At 61.9% G+C, this 15,943-nt stretch overlaps 2 protein-coding genes across 12 annotated transcripts in view; one reads left to right on the forward strand and one right to left on the reverse strand.

Annotated features, from left to right (window-relative positions):
- On the forward strand, positions 1-14,443 carry CPSF1 (cleavage and polyadenylation specific factor 1). Of its 2 annotated transcripts, none has more exons than XM_055545503.1 (38): positions 1-102; positions 180-338; positions 6,320-6,347; positions 6,437-6,579; positions 6,660-6,740; positions 6,822-6,973; positions 7,054-7,200; positions 7,316-7,455; positions 7,536-7,646; positions 7,719-7,812; positions 7,902-7,989; positions 8,063-8,185; positions 8,264-8,315; positions 8,645-8,739; positions 8,809-8,883; positions 8,973-9,053; positions 9,125-9,214; positions 9,384-9,494; positions 9,563-9,704; positions 9,788-9,966; positions 10,049-10,185; positions 10,339-10,513; positions 10,589-10,795; positions 10,869-10,958; positions 11,039-11,182; positions 11,269-11,421; positions 12,141-12,257; positions 12,383-12,473; positions 12,545-12,629; positions 12,699-12,840; positions 12,913-13,065; positions 13,142-13,318; positions 13,414-13,480; positions 13,551-13,598; positions 13,680-13,835; positions 13,906-14,035; positions 14,116-14,254; positions 14,330-14,443. In XM_055545503.1, exons 2-38 carry the CDS (start codon positions 195-197, stop codon positions 14,375-14,377), a joined length of 4,335 nt encoding a protein of 1,444 aa, XP_055401478.1. In that variant the 5' UTR covers positions 1-102; positions 180-194; the 3' UTR covers positions 14,378-14,443. The 2 variants fall into 2 exon arrangements, with proteins under 2 accessions (XP_055401478.1, XP_055401479.1); XM_055545504.1 differs by having other exon boundaries at positions 10,052-10,185.
- Positions 14,429-15,943, reverse strand: part of ADCK5 (aarF domain containing kinase 5) — a 13,602-nt gene continuing 12,087 nt past the window's right edge. For 3 of the 10 annotated variants that reach the window (XM_055545508.1, XM_055545505.1, XM_055545506.1), the window contains 7 exons: positions 15,767-15,850; positions 15,576-15,657; positions 15,416-15,494; positions 15,244-15,335; positions 14,930-15,182; positions 14,744-14,860; positions 14,429-14,665 (listed from right to left, as the gene is read on the reverse strand). In XM_055545508.1, the coding sequence (XP_055401483.1) occupies positions 14,560-14,665; positions 14,744-14,860; positions 14,930-15,182; positions 15,244-15,335; positions 15,416-15,494; positions 15,576-15,657; positions 15,767-15,850 (813 nt within the window). In that variant the 3' untranslated portion in view covers positions 14,429-14,559. Of the gene's footprint in view, positions 14,666-14,743; positions 14,861-14,929; positions 15,336-15,415; positions 15,495-15,575; positions 15,658-15,766; positions 15,851-15,943 lie in introns of those variants that run through there. The other 7 variants (XM_055545513.1, XM_055545514.1, XM_055545512.1 and 4 more) reach the window with 5 other exon arrangements.

Raw genomic sequence — 15,943 nt, forward strand, 5'->3', positions numbered from 1 at the left:
TGCGCAGGCGCAGGACCCGGAACCGTGGCGCGCGGCTTCCGCGTCCGGGCGGGCCGTGTTCGGCGCCGTACAGGTCCCCCATCAGCTGGCTCCAACTGCAAGGTGGGCGGCGGGTGGGCGCGGGTGGGTCTGGGGTCACGCGCGGGCGTTCCTGCTTACCCTGTCCCTTTCCTGTGCAGCCCGAACGCGGCGCCATGTACGCTGTGTACAAGCAGGCGCATCCGCCCACCGGCCTCGAGTTCTCCATGTACTGCAATTTCTTTAACAACAGCGAGCGCAACCTCGTGGTAGCCGGGACCTCGCAGCTCTACGTGTACCGCCTCAACCGGGACTCCGAGGTAGGCAGGCCCGCTGGGGCCGCTGCGCCCCGCGGCGAGGGGTGCCTGGGCCCGAGGCCGATCAGGCCGACAGCGCCGCGCTTGGTCGTGTCCAGGAACCACGTTCCTCGACCTCCTCAAGCTCTGTTGGGCTCGGCCTACCCTGGGCGTCTCATTTGCTCTATTTCTCAACAAATCGCATGGATATATACTGTGTGCTCGGTTTTAGCGATACGGTAGAGAACAAAACCTGCACACACTTGGAGCAGGAGGACACCTACTGACTAAATACACGCGTGAGAACACACACCTGTGGACACCCTGCAGGAACAGCAAAGGAGATAGATAAGGGCTGAGGGATCAGAGGAACCTCCTTTAGACAGAGTAGGAATTCGTTGGGGGAAGAACATTCCTGGCAAAGGGAACAAGGCTGGGTGTAGGGTGGGGGCAGGTTGTGGATTGGAGGTCAGTAAGGTGTGATGAATCTCTCGGTGGGGGAAACACCGGGGGTGCTCTGATTGCCAGAGGTGTGAGGGTTTTGGTGGTGAGGGGTGGCTTCTTCAAGAGGCATCTTCGCATCTGTTCTTGGAAGGGGAGTAAGAGCCAGATGCAAGGATGGGGAGGGGTGGGTTCCAGGTGGACGCAAGGCCAGCGTGCCGGCCAGAAGCATCTGAGGGCAGGCAGGGTTGGACTGGGGTGCAGAGTGGAAGTGGGGCAGGAAGGGTTGTCCTCCACAGGGCAGGGTTCTGAGTAAGGGCTGGGGCAGCAGGGAGGAGGCCGCCTTCCCCGGGCACTTACTTCAGGACACTAGTGTTTGTTTTGTGTTAAATGTGTGTACGGCTGTACCAATCCACACATGATGAAGCAAACAAAATACAGAAGAATGTGTGAGAGGTTAGTGACTGTGTCAGTAAATAATATTAGTTTAAGCTTTTGTGATACAGCAGTTTTGAGATCAGTATTTGGCTTTTGTCGACATTTCAGTCAAAACTGAAAATGAATTTTTGCAAATAAATACATATGGCTCTACACTGAATGAGAGCATCTTTGCTGTATATACTATATCTGACACTGGCTTTCAGTCAATTTTGAGGGACAAATTGAATGTTTTTACATCTGTATATGTTTTACACATGGGTTCACAGCCCCTTAGCGATCACTCACTTCTCTTTCTAGGGGTCATCTGTTAAGAGCCTGTTTTGTGTGGGCATCTTGAGAGGGGTTGGTGAGCTGCCCTCATGGCTGTGGTTCTGGGGGTAGGGGGCCACATGCTGCCAGTGCAGCACTTGCTGGAGGCCAGAGTGCCCATGCATACCACCAGGACGGGATGGGGAGTGGGGAGCCAGGCGAGGTCTAAAACTCACCTCCTTGGGAAGGTGAGATTTGAGTGGGTGAGGAGGAGCTGATGGGGAGAGCCTTGTAGGTGTGGGGAGAAGAGCTTTGAGGCGGAGTGAAGGTGTCAGGGCAGTAGGGAGGGAAGAGTGGCTGGTCAGGGGGCTTGCAAGGCTGGATCGGGGCATCAGCAGGGCAGTCTTGGGAGCTGAGTGTTGACCTGAGGCCAATGGTGAGTTCAGGTTTGGGCAGAGGAGTGAGCTGATCTGACCCTTGTGTCCTGGGGTCACTGTGGCTGCGACAAGTAGAAGGCGACTGGCCTGGGTGGTCGGTGGGGCAAGCAGGCAGGATAGACAGGATGTGGGGCACGCAAGGGAGCGGAGCTGTGGGCCGTGCAGAGGCTTTGCCAGAGTTGGGTTTGGGGCCAGACTAACCCTGCAAGTGAAGTTGCTGGCACCTGCAGGGGAGATGATTGCGGGGTGGGGGGCGTAGGGGCAAGAGTGCAGTTTGGACATTGTTGGAGTACGTGTTGCTGTTAGCAGCTTGAAGCAGCCGCCGGCGCCTCAGTGTCTGTGGTCAGGAAGCCGGGAGCTCTGCCGTCAGCAGGCCCCACTGGGGTATGGTTTCTGCCATCTCTCGATGCATGCATGCAGCTACTGCAGAAAGCGTCTGTTCTTGCATTACGGCCTCCCCCAGGACAAGGGCTGAGAGACCTGCCAAACTGGACGCCGTGGAGTCTTTCGTGACCTAATCTTGATGCTGGGCCCTGTGTTTCTGAGCCTCAGATGGGTCCTGAGACCTGGACACGCTTGGCGACCCCGACGAGGAAGCCTGGCGTCAGGCAGGATGTGGGCTGGTGAGGCCAGGAGCCCAGAGCAGGAGAGTTAGCACCAGTGGACAGAGACAACTCCATGGGGGAGATCTGTGCAAAGCGAAGGGAAGGAATGGAACAGGAACTGGTAGGAAAAGCAGGGTTTTGTGAGGTGAGTGAGGGCGCATTAGTGCCCTGAAGGGAAGGAGCACTGGGCAGCCCTCGCGTGGAGCCCACCAAGACCCTCAGAGGCTCTGCACACCTTTCAAGAGCTGTGAAGAATCCCACAGAAGGCCCTTGGCAGACCGGATGTGGCTGCCAGGCCTGAGTCAGGTGTTTGCTCCACAGCCTTTCAGCGTAGGGCAGCCTCCAGCTCCTGGACAGAGCGCAGAGTGTAGTGGCAGGAGGGAGTGTGGCGCCTGGGCAGAGCCCTCAGTGGCTGAGCCCGGCGGGGACCAGCCTAGTCACTGCTGCAGGACAGCCTGCCTGGAGCCCCAGACACACTGTCACCAGGGTGGCACAGTCCTGAGGGCAGCCGGGAGCCAGGACAGCACCACAGGGACCATGCGGACGGACGCCCGGCCTGGGCCCAGTCTGTGTGACGGGAAGGGCCTGTCTCCTCTCTCTCCACGGGGCTAGCCTGGTGTCTGACCGGCGGCCTCGCGGTGGCTGAGCTTCCTGGGCGGTGAGACGAGGCCAGGGCAAGACCACTCGCGGGGCACTGCCTCCCTTTGGAGGCTCCTGTCCTTCAGAGCAGCCCCCAGCTGGGATGAAGAGAGGATGGTGAGCCCCACGGGGCCATGTGCAGTCTCCGCCAGGGAGCCAGGTTCATGGGCAAGGTCTGCAGGGTGGCGGCAGGGAAGGGAGAGGGTCCCGAGCAGGTGGTGGGCCTGGCGCTGGGCGTGCGCCTGGCTCGGGTCCTGGGCTGGCAGACCCCGGGCAGCGGCCCAGGGCAGGGTAGCTGTGTGTGGGAAGCGGGTGAGTGCTGGCCTGGGGCAGCTGTGACCTTTGAGAGGAAAAGAAATGTAGGAAATGTAGGACACTTCCTAAAATTAATGACAGTCCCAAGTAAGCAGAAAAGGCATCATGGACGGGAATTCTCAACATTGTAGAGATGTCACACCTCCCCCCACCACCGCCCTGCACAAATTAATCCAAAATTGTGTCCTTTTTCTCAAAGTTGCAGTAAAGTTTCTCAACAGTTTTATTTATCGTGATTCTCAGATTTACATGGAGGAGCCAAAAATCAAGAATGTATAATTTTAGAGATGAACAAGTTGGAGCCCTTGCCCTATAGGGTTGTCAGGAATTGTGTGTGTGTGTAAGCTGAATTATTAGGTACAGAAAGACAAATTACAAGTCACTTTGGGGGACTTCCATGGCGGTTCCACTGCAGGGAGTGCAGGTTCCACCCCTGGTTGGGAACCATCTCCACATGCTGTGTGGCCGAAAAAGAGTTACTTTTGAACTGACGTTTTTGTTGGGAAACGTCCCCCTTTAATACTTTTTGCCTTAAGATCTACTTTGTCTCGTAGTAACTTGGCTACCTGTTTTTTGTTTGTTTTCTTAAGTCCTTGCATAGAGTATCTTTTTAAAATCTGTGTTGTTATGTTTAAAATGAACCAATAGCAAATAGTTGGATGTTGTTTATTATTCTGACGGTTTTTGTTGTCTTCTGGCCTGAATGTTTGGTTTATTTATTTATTCTGTCATGAATGGGTGTGATCTGGTCTAGTTATTTGAGGTAATTTCTTGTGTAGTTGGGTTCGAATCACCATCTTGCATCTTACTATTCTTTTATTTGTTATTTTGGATTGATTGGCTATTTTATTTCATTTTATCTCTTCAAGAAATATTTTATTTGTTCACTTATTTTTAGTTTTATTTATTTGGCTATGCTGGGTCTTAGTTGTGGCATGTGGGACCAGGATCAAATCTGGCCCTCTGGCATTGGAAGCATGGGGTCTTAGCTACTTACTGGGCCACCAGGGGAGTCCCTCATTTCATCTTTTCTGTTGACTTCTGGTTGTGCATTTTGTCTTACATTTGAGGTCACAGCAGTCTCTGGCTCGAGGGAGCCTCCCCAGACAGCCTAGAATCCTTGAAACCCTTCACCCTCTTTCCCTGCTCACTGCGTTCTGTTGTCACAGGCTTGCTCCTGCAGAACATTATACTGTTGTTAGCATTTTGATTTTACATAAATTCAGACTCTCAGAAAAGCTGCATAAGCACCAGAATTTCCTGCATACCCTCATCTACAGTCCTGAACGTGTTGCTGTATCTCTGGCTTTCTCCCTGGGCCTGGAGGATCACCTTGGCTTTTCCCAGAGGTCAGCACACCTGTGCATCCAGGCAACACCACAGTCCCTGCTGGGACCACAGGCCTGTGAGAGTCCAGGCCTGGTCAGATCCTTGGTGTGGTCCTGGGCGCTGGTGTCGGTGGCTTGGAGAGGTGGGTGGCAGCCTCCCCACTGTGACACGGACTTGAGGTGGAAGGTGCCGTCTTGTGCTCAGACCTTCCTCTGCACTTGGCATCTGTGGGGCAGCTGGGGCGCACCTCGCTCACCCTCTTCCCACCTCCAGGTGCACCTGCCTCCCTCCCCTGAGTCCTTCCTTCATTTATTATCACACGTTCAGCAGTTCACACTCTGTGCAGGAGGCTGTAGTCTTTTTTTGTCATCTGGGTCTTCAGCCTGAAGACCTTCCTTTGGTAATTGTTGAAGAGTGTTTCTGATGTTGATGATCTTGGTACACTTTTGTTTGTCTGAAAACGTTTTTATTTCAACTTCCTTTTTGAGGGATATTTTCATTGGGTTTACAATTCTAAGTTGACTGTTTTCTTCTTTCATCACTTTAAATACCATCTTTGGCTCCTATAGTCAGTTTTAATGAAGGTGGCATTTCTGTTCTCCTCTGACTGCTTTTATGATACTTGTCTTTGTCTTTGATTTTCTGTCTTTCAACTGCGGTGTGCTTGGCTGTAGTTTGTTTGTGTTTGTCCTGCTTTGGGACTTGCTGACCTTGAGTCTGTAGGCTGATGCTTCTCATCAGGATATTTCGGGTATGTCTTCAGTTAGAGGTTTTGTCCTTTTCCTGCCTCTGCCTTCTAAATTGCCAGTGGTGTGTTAGACTATTTAATTACGTCCACATGTGTCTTAAAATTTGTTATATTTTCCCTCTGTGTCTTGTTACTGCCCAGAGTGGCAGTCAGTCTGCATCTTGACCCTGTGTCTGGCCAAGGGAGACGGTGTCCTGGGCTGGACCCGTCACTGAGGGCGACTGTCACGTTCAGTGCAAGTGTGTCCCTGCTAGAGACCCGCCGGGGATGACTTTTCCTGGATTAAGGAAGTTGTGTTCTGGGTCAGCAAGGGGTTTCCGTCATGAATGGGTCTCGTCTGTTATCCAGGGCTTGACATAGTCACTGAAAACAGTAGATGGTTTTTCTCCCTGCTTGAGAGCGGTGGGCTGTAGTGAGGGGCGCTCCCGGGATGCAGCTCAGGGTTGGTGTGGCCGCCTCCCCTCACCAGGGTCCTGGGCCCTGGGCCCACCTGGAGGACGCAGATGGGGTGAGGCCACGGCCCCAGTAGGGTCACTGTCACAACCAGCTGGGCTCAGCAGAGCTGGGGTTCCTTCTTCCAGCAAGCACGTGTCATCGCTGGCTGGCCCAGGGTGAGTCTGAGTGGTTTTGGGGGGCACATACAGTGCTGTGCAGCCTTCGACCCTGAGAGCCCCAGCGTTGGGAGAGCTGGGGGTGCTTCCTGCGGGCTGGTCGCCCGCTCCCCATTGAGGGCTCTTGGCCACAGGGCCGGTTGTGGGTAAGGGCCCCTCACAGTTTTTTCCTTCTTCCTCCCTCCTTCAGGCGCCGACCAAAAATGACAGGAGCACAGGTGAGTGAGCTCAGGGTGGCTGCCCAGCCGTGAACCCGGGGGCGGGGGCTGGACGTGGGCCCCAGGCCCTGTTCACTTTCTCTCCGCAGATGGGAAGGCCCACCGGGAGCACCGGGAAAAGCTGGAGCTGGTGGCTTCCTTCTCCTTCTTTGGCAACGTCATGTCCATGGCCAGCGTGCAGCTGGCCGGCGCCAAGCGGGATGCCCTGCTTCTGAGCTTCAAGGATGCCAAGGTGGGGCGGGGGTGGGGGTGGGCGGGGGTGGGATCTGGGGGCTGTGGGGGGCAGGCCCCATTCTGACCTGCTGCCCCCAGCTGTCGGTGGTGGAGTACGACCCGGGCACCCACGACCTCAAGACCCTGTCTCTGCACTACTTCGAGGAGCCTGAGCTGCGGGTAGGGCTTGACTCCCCACCCACCCCCAACCCAGCCCCATGTCTCTGGGGGGGACTCCTGCCTGACGCCCCTCTCCTGCAGGATGGCTTCGTGCAGAACGTACACACGCCGCGGGTGCGTGTGGACCCCGACGGGCGCTGCGCGGCCATGCTCATCTACGGCACGCGGCTGGTGGTCCTGCCCTTCCGAAGGGAGAGCCTGGCCGAGGAGCACGAGGGGCTCGTGGGAGAGGGGTGAGTGTGGGGGTGGGGCGGGGGCCCCACGGAGCCCAGGTCTGCACCACACTGCCCCTGCTGATGTCTGCTGCCCCTAGGCAGAGGTCCAGCTTCCTGCCTAGCTACATCATCGACGTGCGGGCCCTGGACGAGAAGCTTCTCAACATCGTCGACCTGCAGTTCCTGCATGGCTACTACGAGCCCACCCTGCTCATCCTGTTTGAGCCCAACCAGACGTGGCCTGGGTGAGGGCCTGCGGCCTGGTTGTGCACAGGGCTTGCTGAGGGGGAGGAACCTGGCTGGTCTCCGGGGGAGCGGGCCTGCTATGCCGGCCCCACGCTGACTTCTGTTGGCCCCCAGGCGGGTGGCTGTGCGGCAGGACACATGCTCCATTGTGGCCATCTCCCTGAACATCACGCAGAAGGTGCACCCCGTCATCTGGTCCCTCACCAGCCTGCCCTTCGACTGTACCCAGGCCCTGGCGGTGCCCAAGCCCATAGGTGACAGGGGCCTGGGCTGGGGTGGCGGGGGGGTGGTGTGTGGAGCGTGCTGGGCCCTGCCACCAGCGTGTCTGTTCCAGGTGGTGTGGTGATCTTTGCGGTCAACTCGCTGCTGTACCTGAACCAGAGTGTCCCTCCCTACGGCGTGGCTCTCAACAGCCTCACCACCGGCACCACTGCCTTCCCCCTGCGTGAGTGCTGGGGAGCAGGGCCCGGGGTGGCGGGGGCTGCTGCTGGGCCTGGCTGACCACCCCTGCCCACAGGCACCCAGGAAGGTGTGCGGATCACCCTGGACTGTGCTCAGGCGGCCTTCATCTCCTATGACAAGATGGTCATCTCCCTCAAGGGCGGTGAGATGTGAGTCCCCGCTCCAGGGCCCGTCCTCCTTGGCAGGGGAGTGGTCCCCCAGCCCCAGCTGAGTGTCCTCCCACCCCCGCCCTCGGCAGCTACGTGCTGACACTCATCACGGATGGCATGCGCAGCGTCCGGGCCTTCCACTTCGACAAGGCTGCTGCCAGCGTCCTCACCACCAGCGTGAGTGGGGTCTTGGAGGGTGGCCCCGGGCCCCAGGCTGGGCAGGCCGCACCCTCACCCGTCCTGCCCCCAGATGGTCACCATGGAGCCTGGGTATCTGTTCCTCGGCTCTCGTCTCGGAAACTCGCTGCTCCTCAAGTACACGGAGAAGCTGCAGGAGCCCCCAGCCAGCACCGCCCGCGAGGCTGCTGACAAGGTGAGCTCAGGCCCGTGGGGATGCAGCCCCTACAGGCGCCCTCCGAGGTACTCAGTCCCTACTCCTCCCACCTCACAGGAAGAGCCGCCCTCCAAGAAGAAGCGTGTGGACGCCACCACGGGCTGGTCAGGTGCGGGCTGGTTGGGTGCGGGGCTGGTCGGGTGCAGGGCTGGTTGGGTGTGGGCTGAGCATCAGGTGAGGGGCTGGTCGGGTGAGGGAGGGCTGAGCGTCAGGCTGGTCAGGTGCGGGCTGGTTGGGTGCAGGGCTGGTCGGGTGCGGGAGGGCTGAGCATCAGGCTGGTCGGGTGCGGGGCTGGTCAGGTGCAGGAGGGCTGAGCGTCAGGCTGGTCGGGTGTGGGGCTGGTCGGGTGAGAGGCTGGTTGGGTGAGGGAGGGCTGAGTGTCAGGCTGGTCAGGTGCGGGTCAGCACGTGGGCTCAGGTGGGCTCTCATATGCTCCAGGGGGCAAGTCAGTGCCGCAGGACGAGGTGGACGAGATTGAAGTGTACGGCAGCGAGGCGCAGTCAGGCACACAGCTGGCCACGTACTCCTTTGAGGTGAGGTGGGGCTCAGAGTGGTTGCCTGGTCCTGGCCAGCCTGCCTCCTGACCACTGCCGTGCCCACAGGTGTGTGACAGCATCCTCAACATTGGACCCTGTGCCAACGCCGCCATGGGCGAGCCTGCCTTCCTCTCTGAAGAGGTGCCCACCGGGGCAGGGGGGCACAGGGCAGGGCGGGGCAGGCTGCACAGCAGAGGTCCGGCCCTCACCCCCGCCCCTGCCCCGCGCAGTTTCAGAACAGTCCAGAGCCAGACCTGGAGATCGTGGTGTGCTCCGGCTATGGCAAGAACGGGGCCCTGTCGGTGCTGCAGGTGAGGGGCGGCGAGGGGGCGCCTCCTGGTTGGGGCCTGGGTGGGCTGCTGACCCCCGCCTGTCCTTCCAGAAGAGCATCCGGCCCCAGGTGGTGACAACCTTTGAGCTCCCTGGCTGCTATGACATGTGGACCGTCATCGCCCCCGTGCGTAAGGAGCAGGTGAGCGCGCCCAGGTTGGCGACACCCAGCCCGCGATGCTGGCCTGCGCCTGGCCTGTGGCGGGTGCCCAGGGGCCGCGGGGCCCGGGACCTGGCTCTGTGCCGCTCAGGCTTGCTGCTCAGGTGGCGTGGCCTGGGCTGGGAATCCCTGCCCTCTTCTGCCTTCATAGGAGGAGACCCTCAAAGGGGAGGGCACGGAGCCAGAGCCTGGTGCTCCTGAGGCCGAGGATGACGGGCGGAGACACGGGTTCCTCATTCTTAGCCGGGAAGACTCTACCATGGTGAGGCGCCCGGAGCCCGGGTTGGGGCCCTGCTGTGAGCAATGCCCCTCACCCACCGCTGCCCACAGATCCTGCAGACGGGGCAGGAGATCATGGAGCTGGACGCCAGCGGCTTTGCCACGCAGGGCCCCACGGTCTTTGCTGGCAACATCGGGGACAATCGCTACATCGTGCAGGTGTCGCCGCTCGGCATCCGCCTGTTGGAAGGAGGTGGGCCAGGCCTCGGGCGGGTGGGCGCGGGCCCGGGGCTGGCGCATGCCCCCTGCCCGGGGCTGACTGGCCTGTGTCCACAGTGAACCAGCTGCACTTCATCCCCGTGGACCTGGGCTCCCCCATCGTGCAGTGTGCCGTGGCTGACCCCTACGTGGTCATCATGAGCGCTGAGGGCCACGTCACCATGTTCCTGCTCAAGAATGACTCGTACGGGGGCCGCCATCACCGCCTGGCACTGCATAAGCCACCCCTGCACCATGTAGGCGCCCTGCTCTGTCCCAGGGCCTGCTGACCCCTGCCCGCGTGCCCCCTCCCCAGCTGAGCACTCTCTCCCCCCGCAGCAGTCCAAGGTGATCACACTGTGTGTATACCGGGACGTCAGCGGCATGTTTACCACTGAGAGCCGCCTGGGAGGAGTCCGCGACGAGCTGGGGGGACGCGGCGGCCCTGAGGCTGAGGGCCAGGGCGCAGAGACCAGGTGTGTGAGGGCGGCAGGGCGGGGTGGGTGCAAAGACCAAGTGTGTGAGGGCAGTGGGGTGGGGCAGGTGCAGAGACCAGGTGTGCAAGGGCAGCAGGGCAGGGAGGGCAGGCCGCGCCTGTGCCTGTGACCTGTGACACCCGCCCGCCGCAGCCCCACGGTGGACGACGAGGAGGAGATGCTCTACGGGGACTCAGGCTCCCTCTTCAGCCCCAGCAAGGAGGAGGCGCGCAGGAGCAGCCAGCCGCCCGCCGACCGGGACCCTGCGCCCTTCCGGGCTGAGCCCACCCACTGGTGCCTGCTGGTGCGGGAGAACGGAGCCATGGAGGTGGGTGGCACCCTGTGCCCGCGCCCCCCAGGCCTGCCCAGTGCCCACCCCGCCGCTGACCGCGCCACCCCACAGATCTACCAGCTCCCCGACTGGCGCCTCGTGTTCCTGGTGAAGAACTTCCCTGTGGGCCAGCGCGTCCTGGTGGACAGCTCCTTTGGCCAGCCCACCACCCAGGGCGAGGCTCGGAAGGAGGAGGCCACGCGCCAGGGCGAGCTGCCCCTGGTCAAGGAGGTGCTGCTGGTGGCGTTGGGGAGTCGCCAGCGCAGGCCCTACTTGCTGGTGAGTGCACCCACCTGCCCGCCCTGACCCGGCCTGCCTGCGGGTCCTGCCCCCTGACGTCCCCTTTCCCCAGGTGCATGTGGACCAGGAGCTCCTCATTTATGAGGCCTTCCCCCACGACTCACAGCTCGGCCAGGGGAACCTCAAAGTTCGCTTCAAGAAGGTGCAGTGACCGGCAGGGCTGGGTGTGGGGGCGGTGAGGCAGGGCTGGGGGCCCCGGCCCTTAACTGCAGCACCCCCCAGGTCCCCCACAACATCAACTTCCGGGAGAAGAAGCCAAAGCCGTCCAAGAAGAAGGCGGAAGGGGGTAGCACGGAGGAGGGGACAGGGCCCCGAGGCCGCGTGGCGCGGTTCCGCTACTTCGAGGACATTTATGGCTACTCCGGGGTAGGACAGCTGCTTTGTGGAGCAGGGTTGGCGAGCACAGGGCCTCCCCACAGTGTGAGGGGCTTCCTCACACTGTCTGCCCCCAGGTGTTCATCTGCGGTCCCTCGCCCCACTGGCTCCTGGTGACTGGCCGGGGGGCCCTGCGGCTGCACCCCATGGGCATCGACGGCCCCATCGACTCTTTTGCCCCGTTCCACAACATCAACTGCCCCCGAGGGTTCCTGTACTTCAACAGACAGGTAGGGAGGCCCCACGAGGCCCGGCCAGGCGTGCCAACCCCCTCCGAGGACAACTAGGCAGGACCAGGTGCTGGGGCCCAAGAAGGAGGCCCTCAACCCATGGCTGGGAATGGGGGCACTATGGCGTGGAGAGTCGGGCTGTCCGGTGGGTGGTGGGAACCAAGGTCAAGGAGGTGATGTGGGGCTGAACGCTGGAGAGGCTTGGAGGACGAGGAGATTGGCAATGGAGGGTGTGGCCCACAAGGGCACCAGCCGGATTCAGTCACTGGTCTGCCCACTGGGCGCCCAGCTGTGCTCAAGGCGCCAGGTGACCGGCTGGGATGCTCACGTTCCCTGAGCTTGCTCGTGTCACAGCGATGACAGCAGTGGCCCACGGGCCGCGGAGGACGCGGCAGCGCCGGCGCACGAGGCCACGGGCCGCGGAGGGGAGCGCTGGCCCGTGTGCAGGCGCTGGCGTGGCGTGCGCGCCTGCGTCCCACCCTGTGCCTGCAGCCTCCAGCGCCCCCCTGAGCCCAGCCTCAGGCCACACCCATGCCAGCCCTGGGCAAACCTGGGTGAAGGGACAGGAAGCCCGCAAAGAGCAGGACAGTGGGCCACAGCCTCTGTCGCTGCCCGTTCCAGTGGACCCGAGGGCTGACCTGAGGGAGCCCTCGAGGCCTGGGTTCACCAGCTCGGCCTTCAGTGGGCACCAGGCCTCCCTCACCCCTGTGCCCACCCAGGGCGAGCTGAGGATCAGCGTTCTGCCCGCCTACTTATCCTACGACGCCCCATGGCCTGTTCGGAAGATCCCGCTGCGCTGCACCGCCCACTACGTGGCTTACCACGTGGAGTCCAAGGTCTGCCCCCACTTGGCCGGGACCCTTGGGACTGGACCACGTGGAGTCCAGGGTCTGCCCCCACTCGGCCAGGAACTCTTGGGGCTGGGGTGGGCTCTGGCTCCTGACATCCTGCTCTCCCCAAGGTGTACGCCGTCGCCACCAGCACCAGCACACCTTGCACGCGCGTTCCACGCATGACGGGCGAGGAGAAGGAGTTTGAGACCATCGAGAGAGGTGCGCGGGGGCCCAGGCTGGGCCTGTCCTGGGGGCCACTCCTCCCTGATGGTCCCCCTCTGTCCTTACAGACGAGCGGTACGTCCACCCTCAGCAGGAGGCCTTCTGCATCCAGCTCATCTCCCCAGTCAGCTGGGAGGCCATCCCCAACGCCAGGTGAGGCTGTGCTGAGTGGGGCGTGGTGGGGTGGGCCGGGGCTGGCTCTGACCGGGGCTCCGCCCGCAGGATCGAGCTGGAGGAGTGGGAGCACGTGACCTGCATGAAGACCGTGTCGCTGCGCAGTGAGGAGACCGTGTCAGGCCTCAAGGGCTACGTGGCCGCTGGGACCTGCCTCATGCAAGGGGAGGAGGTCACGTGCCGAGGGCGGGTAAGTGGCCAGCAGGGCTTTCGCAGCAGGCAGTGCCCAGCACCCTGACTCAGCCACCCATCTCGTCGGCAGATCCTGATCATGGATGTGATCGAGGTGGTGCCTGAGCCTGGCCAGCCCCTGACCAAGAACAAGTTTAAGGTCCTGTATGAGAAGGAGCAGAAGGGCCCTGTGACCGCCCTGTGCCACTGCAATGGCCACCTGGTGTCGGCCATCGGTCAGAAGGTGTGCACCATCCCCGCGGCCCCCATCGCCACCCCCCGGGCACCCCCCAGTTATTCACTCCCCCGCCCACCCCCAGATCTTCCTGTGGAGCCTGCGGGCCAGCGAGCTGACGGGCATGGCCTTCATCGACACGCAGCTCTACATCCACCAGATGATCAGCGTCAAGAACTTCATCCTGGCCGCGGACGTCATGAAGAGCATCTCGCTGCTGCGCTACCAGGAGGAGAGCAAGACGCTGAGCCTCGTGTCCCGGGTGCGGAGGGGGCTGTGCCGTGCCGTGGGGGCTGGGGGCTGGCAGCTGGCCCAGGCCATCCTGATGGCTGCCTTCCCCGGCCCTCCTGTCCTCAGGATGCCAAGCCCCTGGAGGTGTACAGCGTGGACTTCATGGTGGACAACGCACAGCTGGGCTTCCTGGGTGAGTTTGGGGGCTGGGGTCCCTGAGACCCCTGGGTGTGCACAGGGGCTGACTCGGCTCTGATCCCCAGTGTCCGACCGTGACCGCAACCTCATGGTCTACATGTACCTGCCAGAAGGTGAGTGCTCCCTCCCTCCTCTGCCGGGTGGGGTCAGGCGGGGGCCAGGCGGGCAGTGACCTGAGGTCCCCTGTGGCCCAGCCAAGGAGAGCTTTGGGGGTATGAGGCTGCTGCGACGGGCGGACTTCCACGTGGGTGCCCATGTGAACACGTTCTGGAGGACCCCGTGCCGGGGGGCCGCTGAGGGGCCCAGCAAGAAGTCCGTTGTGTGGGAGAACAAGCACATCACGTGGTTCGGTGAGCATGGGGCCGGGGTAGGGGCAGCGGGCCGTGGCGGGTGCACTGGGCTCATTCCCTGTCCCCTCAGCCACGCTGGACGGTGGCATCGGGCTGCTGCTGCCCATGCAAGAGAAGACCTACCGGCGGCTGCTGATGCTGCAGAACGCCCTGACCACCATGCTGCCCCACCACGCTGGCCTCAACCCCCGTGCCTTCCGGTGAGCCCACCCCTCAGCCCGACCAGACCCCCTGGGTCAGCCCAGACCCCTTCATGGCCTGTGCCCTCCGCACCCCCCAGGATGCTGCATGTGGACAGGCGTGTCCTACAGAACGCTGTGCGCAATGTGCTGGATGGGGAGCTGCTCAACCGCTACCTGTACCTGAGCACCATGGAGCGTGGGGAGCTGGCCAAGAAGATCGGCACCACACCCGATATCGTGAGCCACCCCCGCCTGCCCCTGCCCACCCGCCCCCCGCCGGCCCCCCAGCCTCACCCAGCCCTCTCTCTGCAGATCCTGGATGACCTGTTGGAGACGGACCGAGTCACTGCCCACTTCTAGATCCCTGGATACTGCCACTCACCCCACCCCGTTTTTGTACAAAATAAAAAACACTTGTTTTCAGAAGAGTGTTGTGATTATTTCGGGGCCCCAGGGCATCCCCTACTCCAACAAATCACAGTCACTTGGCCCTGGCTGGGTGCGCGGTGGGATGAGCTCTATGGTCCTCCTGTCCAGGATGCCTAGGTCTCCAGGTACTTGGACAGCCCCTTGGTGTCAGGCACGATGCCCAGGTAGACCAGAACTCGAACCAGGAGGGCAGTGAGCCGCATCGACAGGGTCTCCAGCCTGTGGGGGGGTCGGGGGGCAGGTAGGTGGGGAGTGGGCCTTGGCTTCCCATCCTCCGACCCCCACACGCCAGCTCACCTCAGGGCCACTTCAAACTTGAACGTCTCCCAGATGACCCTGATGTGGCGCAGGATGCTGGCACCGTAGATGCTCTGGTACATGGCACCTGCCAGGCGGCTCCAGCCCCGGACTGCGCTGCACAGAGACCGCACGTGAGGTCAGCGCGGCCTCCGGCCCCCACCGCCCCAGGCTACGCGGCCCCACCTCTTGGCCATGAGGAAGTAGCGGTCCACCGGGGCGCCCAGGGCGTTGTTGATGGAGCGCACCGTGTTGACGTTGCGCAGCACGAGCAGCATGGAGCGTGGCAGGGCCTTGAGCACGGCCATGACCTCCTCGAAGTGCTCGCGGGCCATGTCCTGCATGTAGGCCGCCTCCTCACGGCTCAGCAGGCGCGAGCGCCACAGCTGCCCCAGGCGCACGGGCCGCTGCATGAGCACCTCGGAGAACAGGAGGTAGTCTGGGGGGGCCTGAGCCAGGCTGTGCCCACTCTGGTCCGCACACCCACCCCCCGGCCTCACCTTGCACTCCCAGCTCGGCTGCGTGCGCCTTCATGGCCGCCTCGTCCCTCAGGATGATGGCCCGCCACAACTGGCACAGGGCGAGCCTGTCCCTGCAGGCCCAGCAATGAGCAGGGGAGGGGGTGGTGGCCAGTCGGGGGGCGTGCCCACCCAGCCCACAGACCCAGCTTACTTCTCGTCCAGGAACTGGTAGAGCCCATGGTCCAGCAGCACCAGCTGAGCCTTCCCGTCTGGGCCTTTCCGCACCAGAACTGGGGAGGGGCGGGCTCTAGTTCCCTGGTTCTGGGGTGCAGCCCCCAGCACCCCGCCCCCAGCCCTGGGGCTCTCCTTACCATTGCCGGGGTGGGGGTCAGAGTGGATGAAACCCGTGTAAAAGATCTGTTCAGCAAAAGCCTTGATCAGCTTCTCTGCAATCTGGGCCGAGGACAGGCAGGGGTGGGGATGGGGTCAGACCACACGCCATCACGCCAGACGCAGGTCACACCCTCCAGTCCAGCCCCACAGCCCAAGACACAGCACTCACGTCCTGCACCGCCAGCCCCATGCTCTGGATGGCCTCCACGTCATTGACCTTGCAGCCCTCATAGAACTCCGCCGTCAGCACGCGCTGGGAGAGAGCAGGCGTCAGAGCTCCCCTACCCAGGGGGGCCCAGCCCACCTTACTGGACGTGCCCCAGTGCACGTGGGCACCACCCGGGGG

The sequence above is a fragment of the Bubalus kerabau genome, chromosome 14, assembly GCF_029407905.1.
Source record: "Bubalus kerabau isolate K-KA32 ecotype Philippines breed swamp buffalo chromosome 14, PCC_UOA_SB_1v2, whole genome shotgun sequence".
NCBI classification, from domain to species: Eukaryota; Metazoa; Chordata; class Mammalia; order Artiodactyla; family Bovidae; genus Bubalus; species Bubalus kerabau.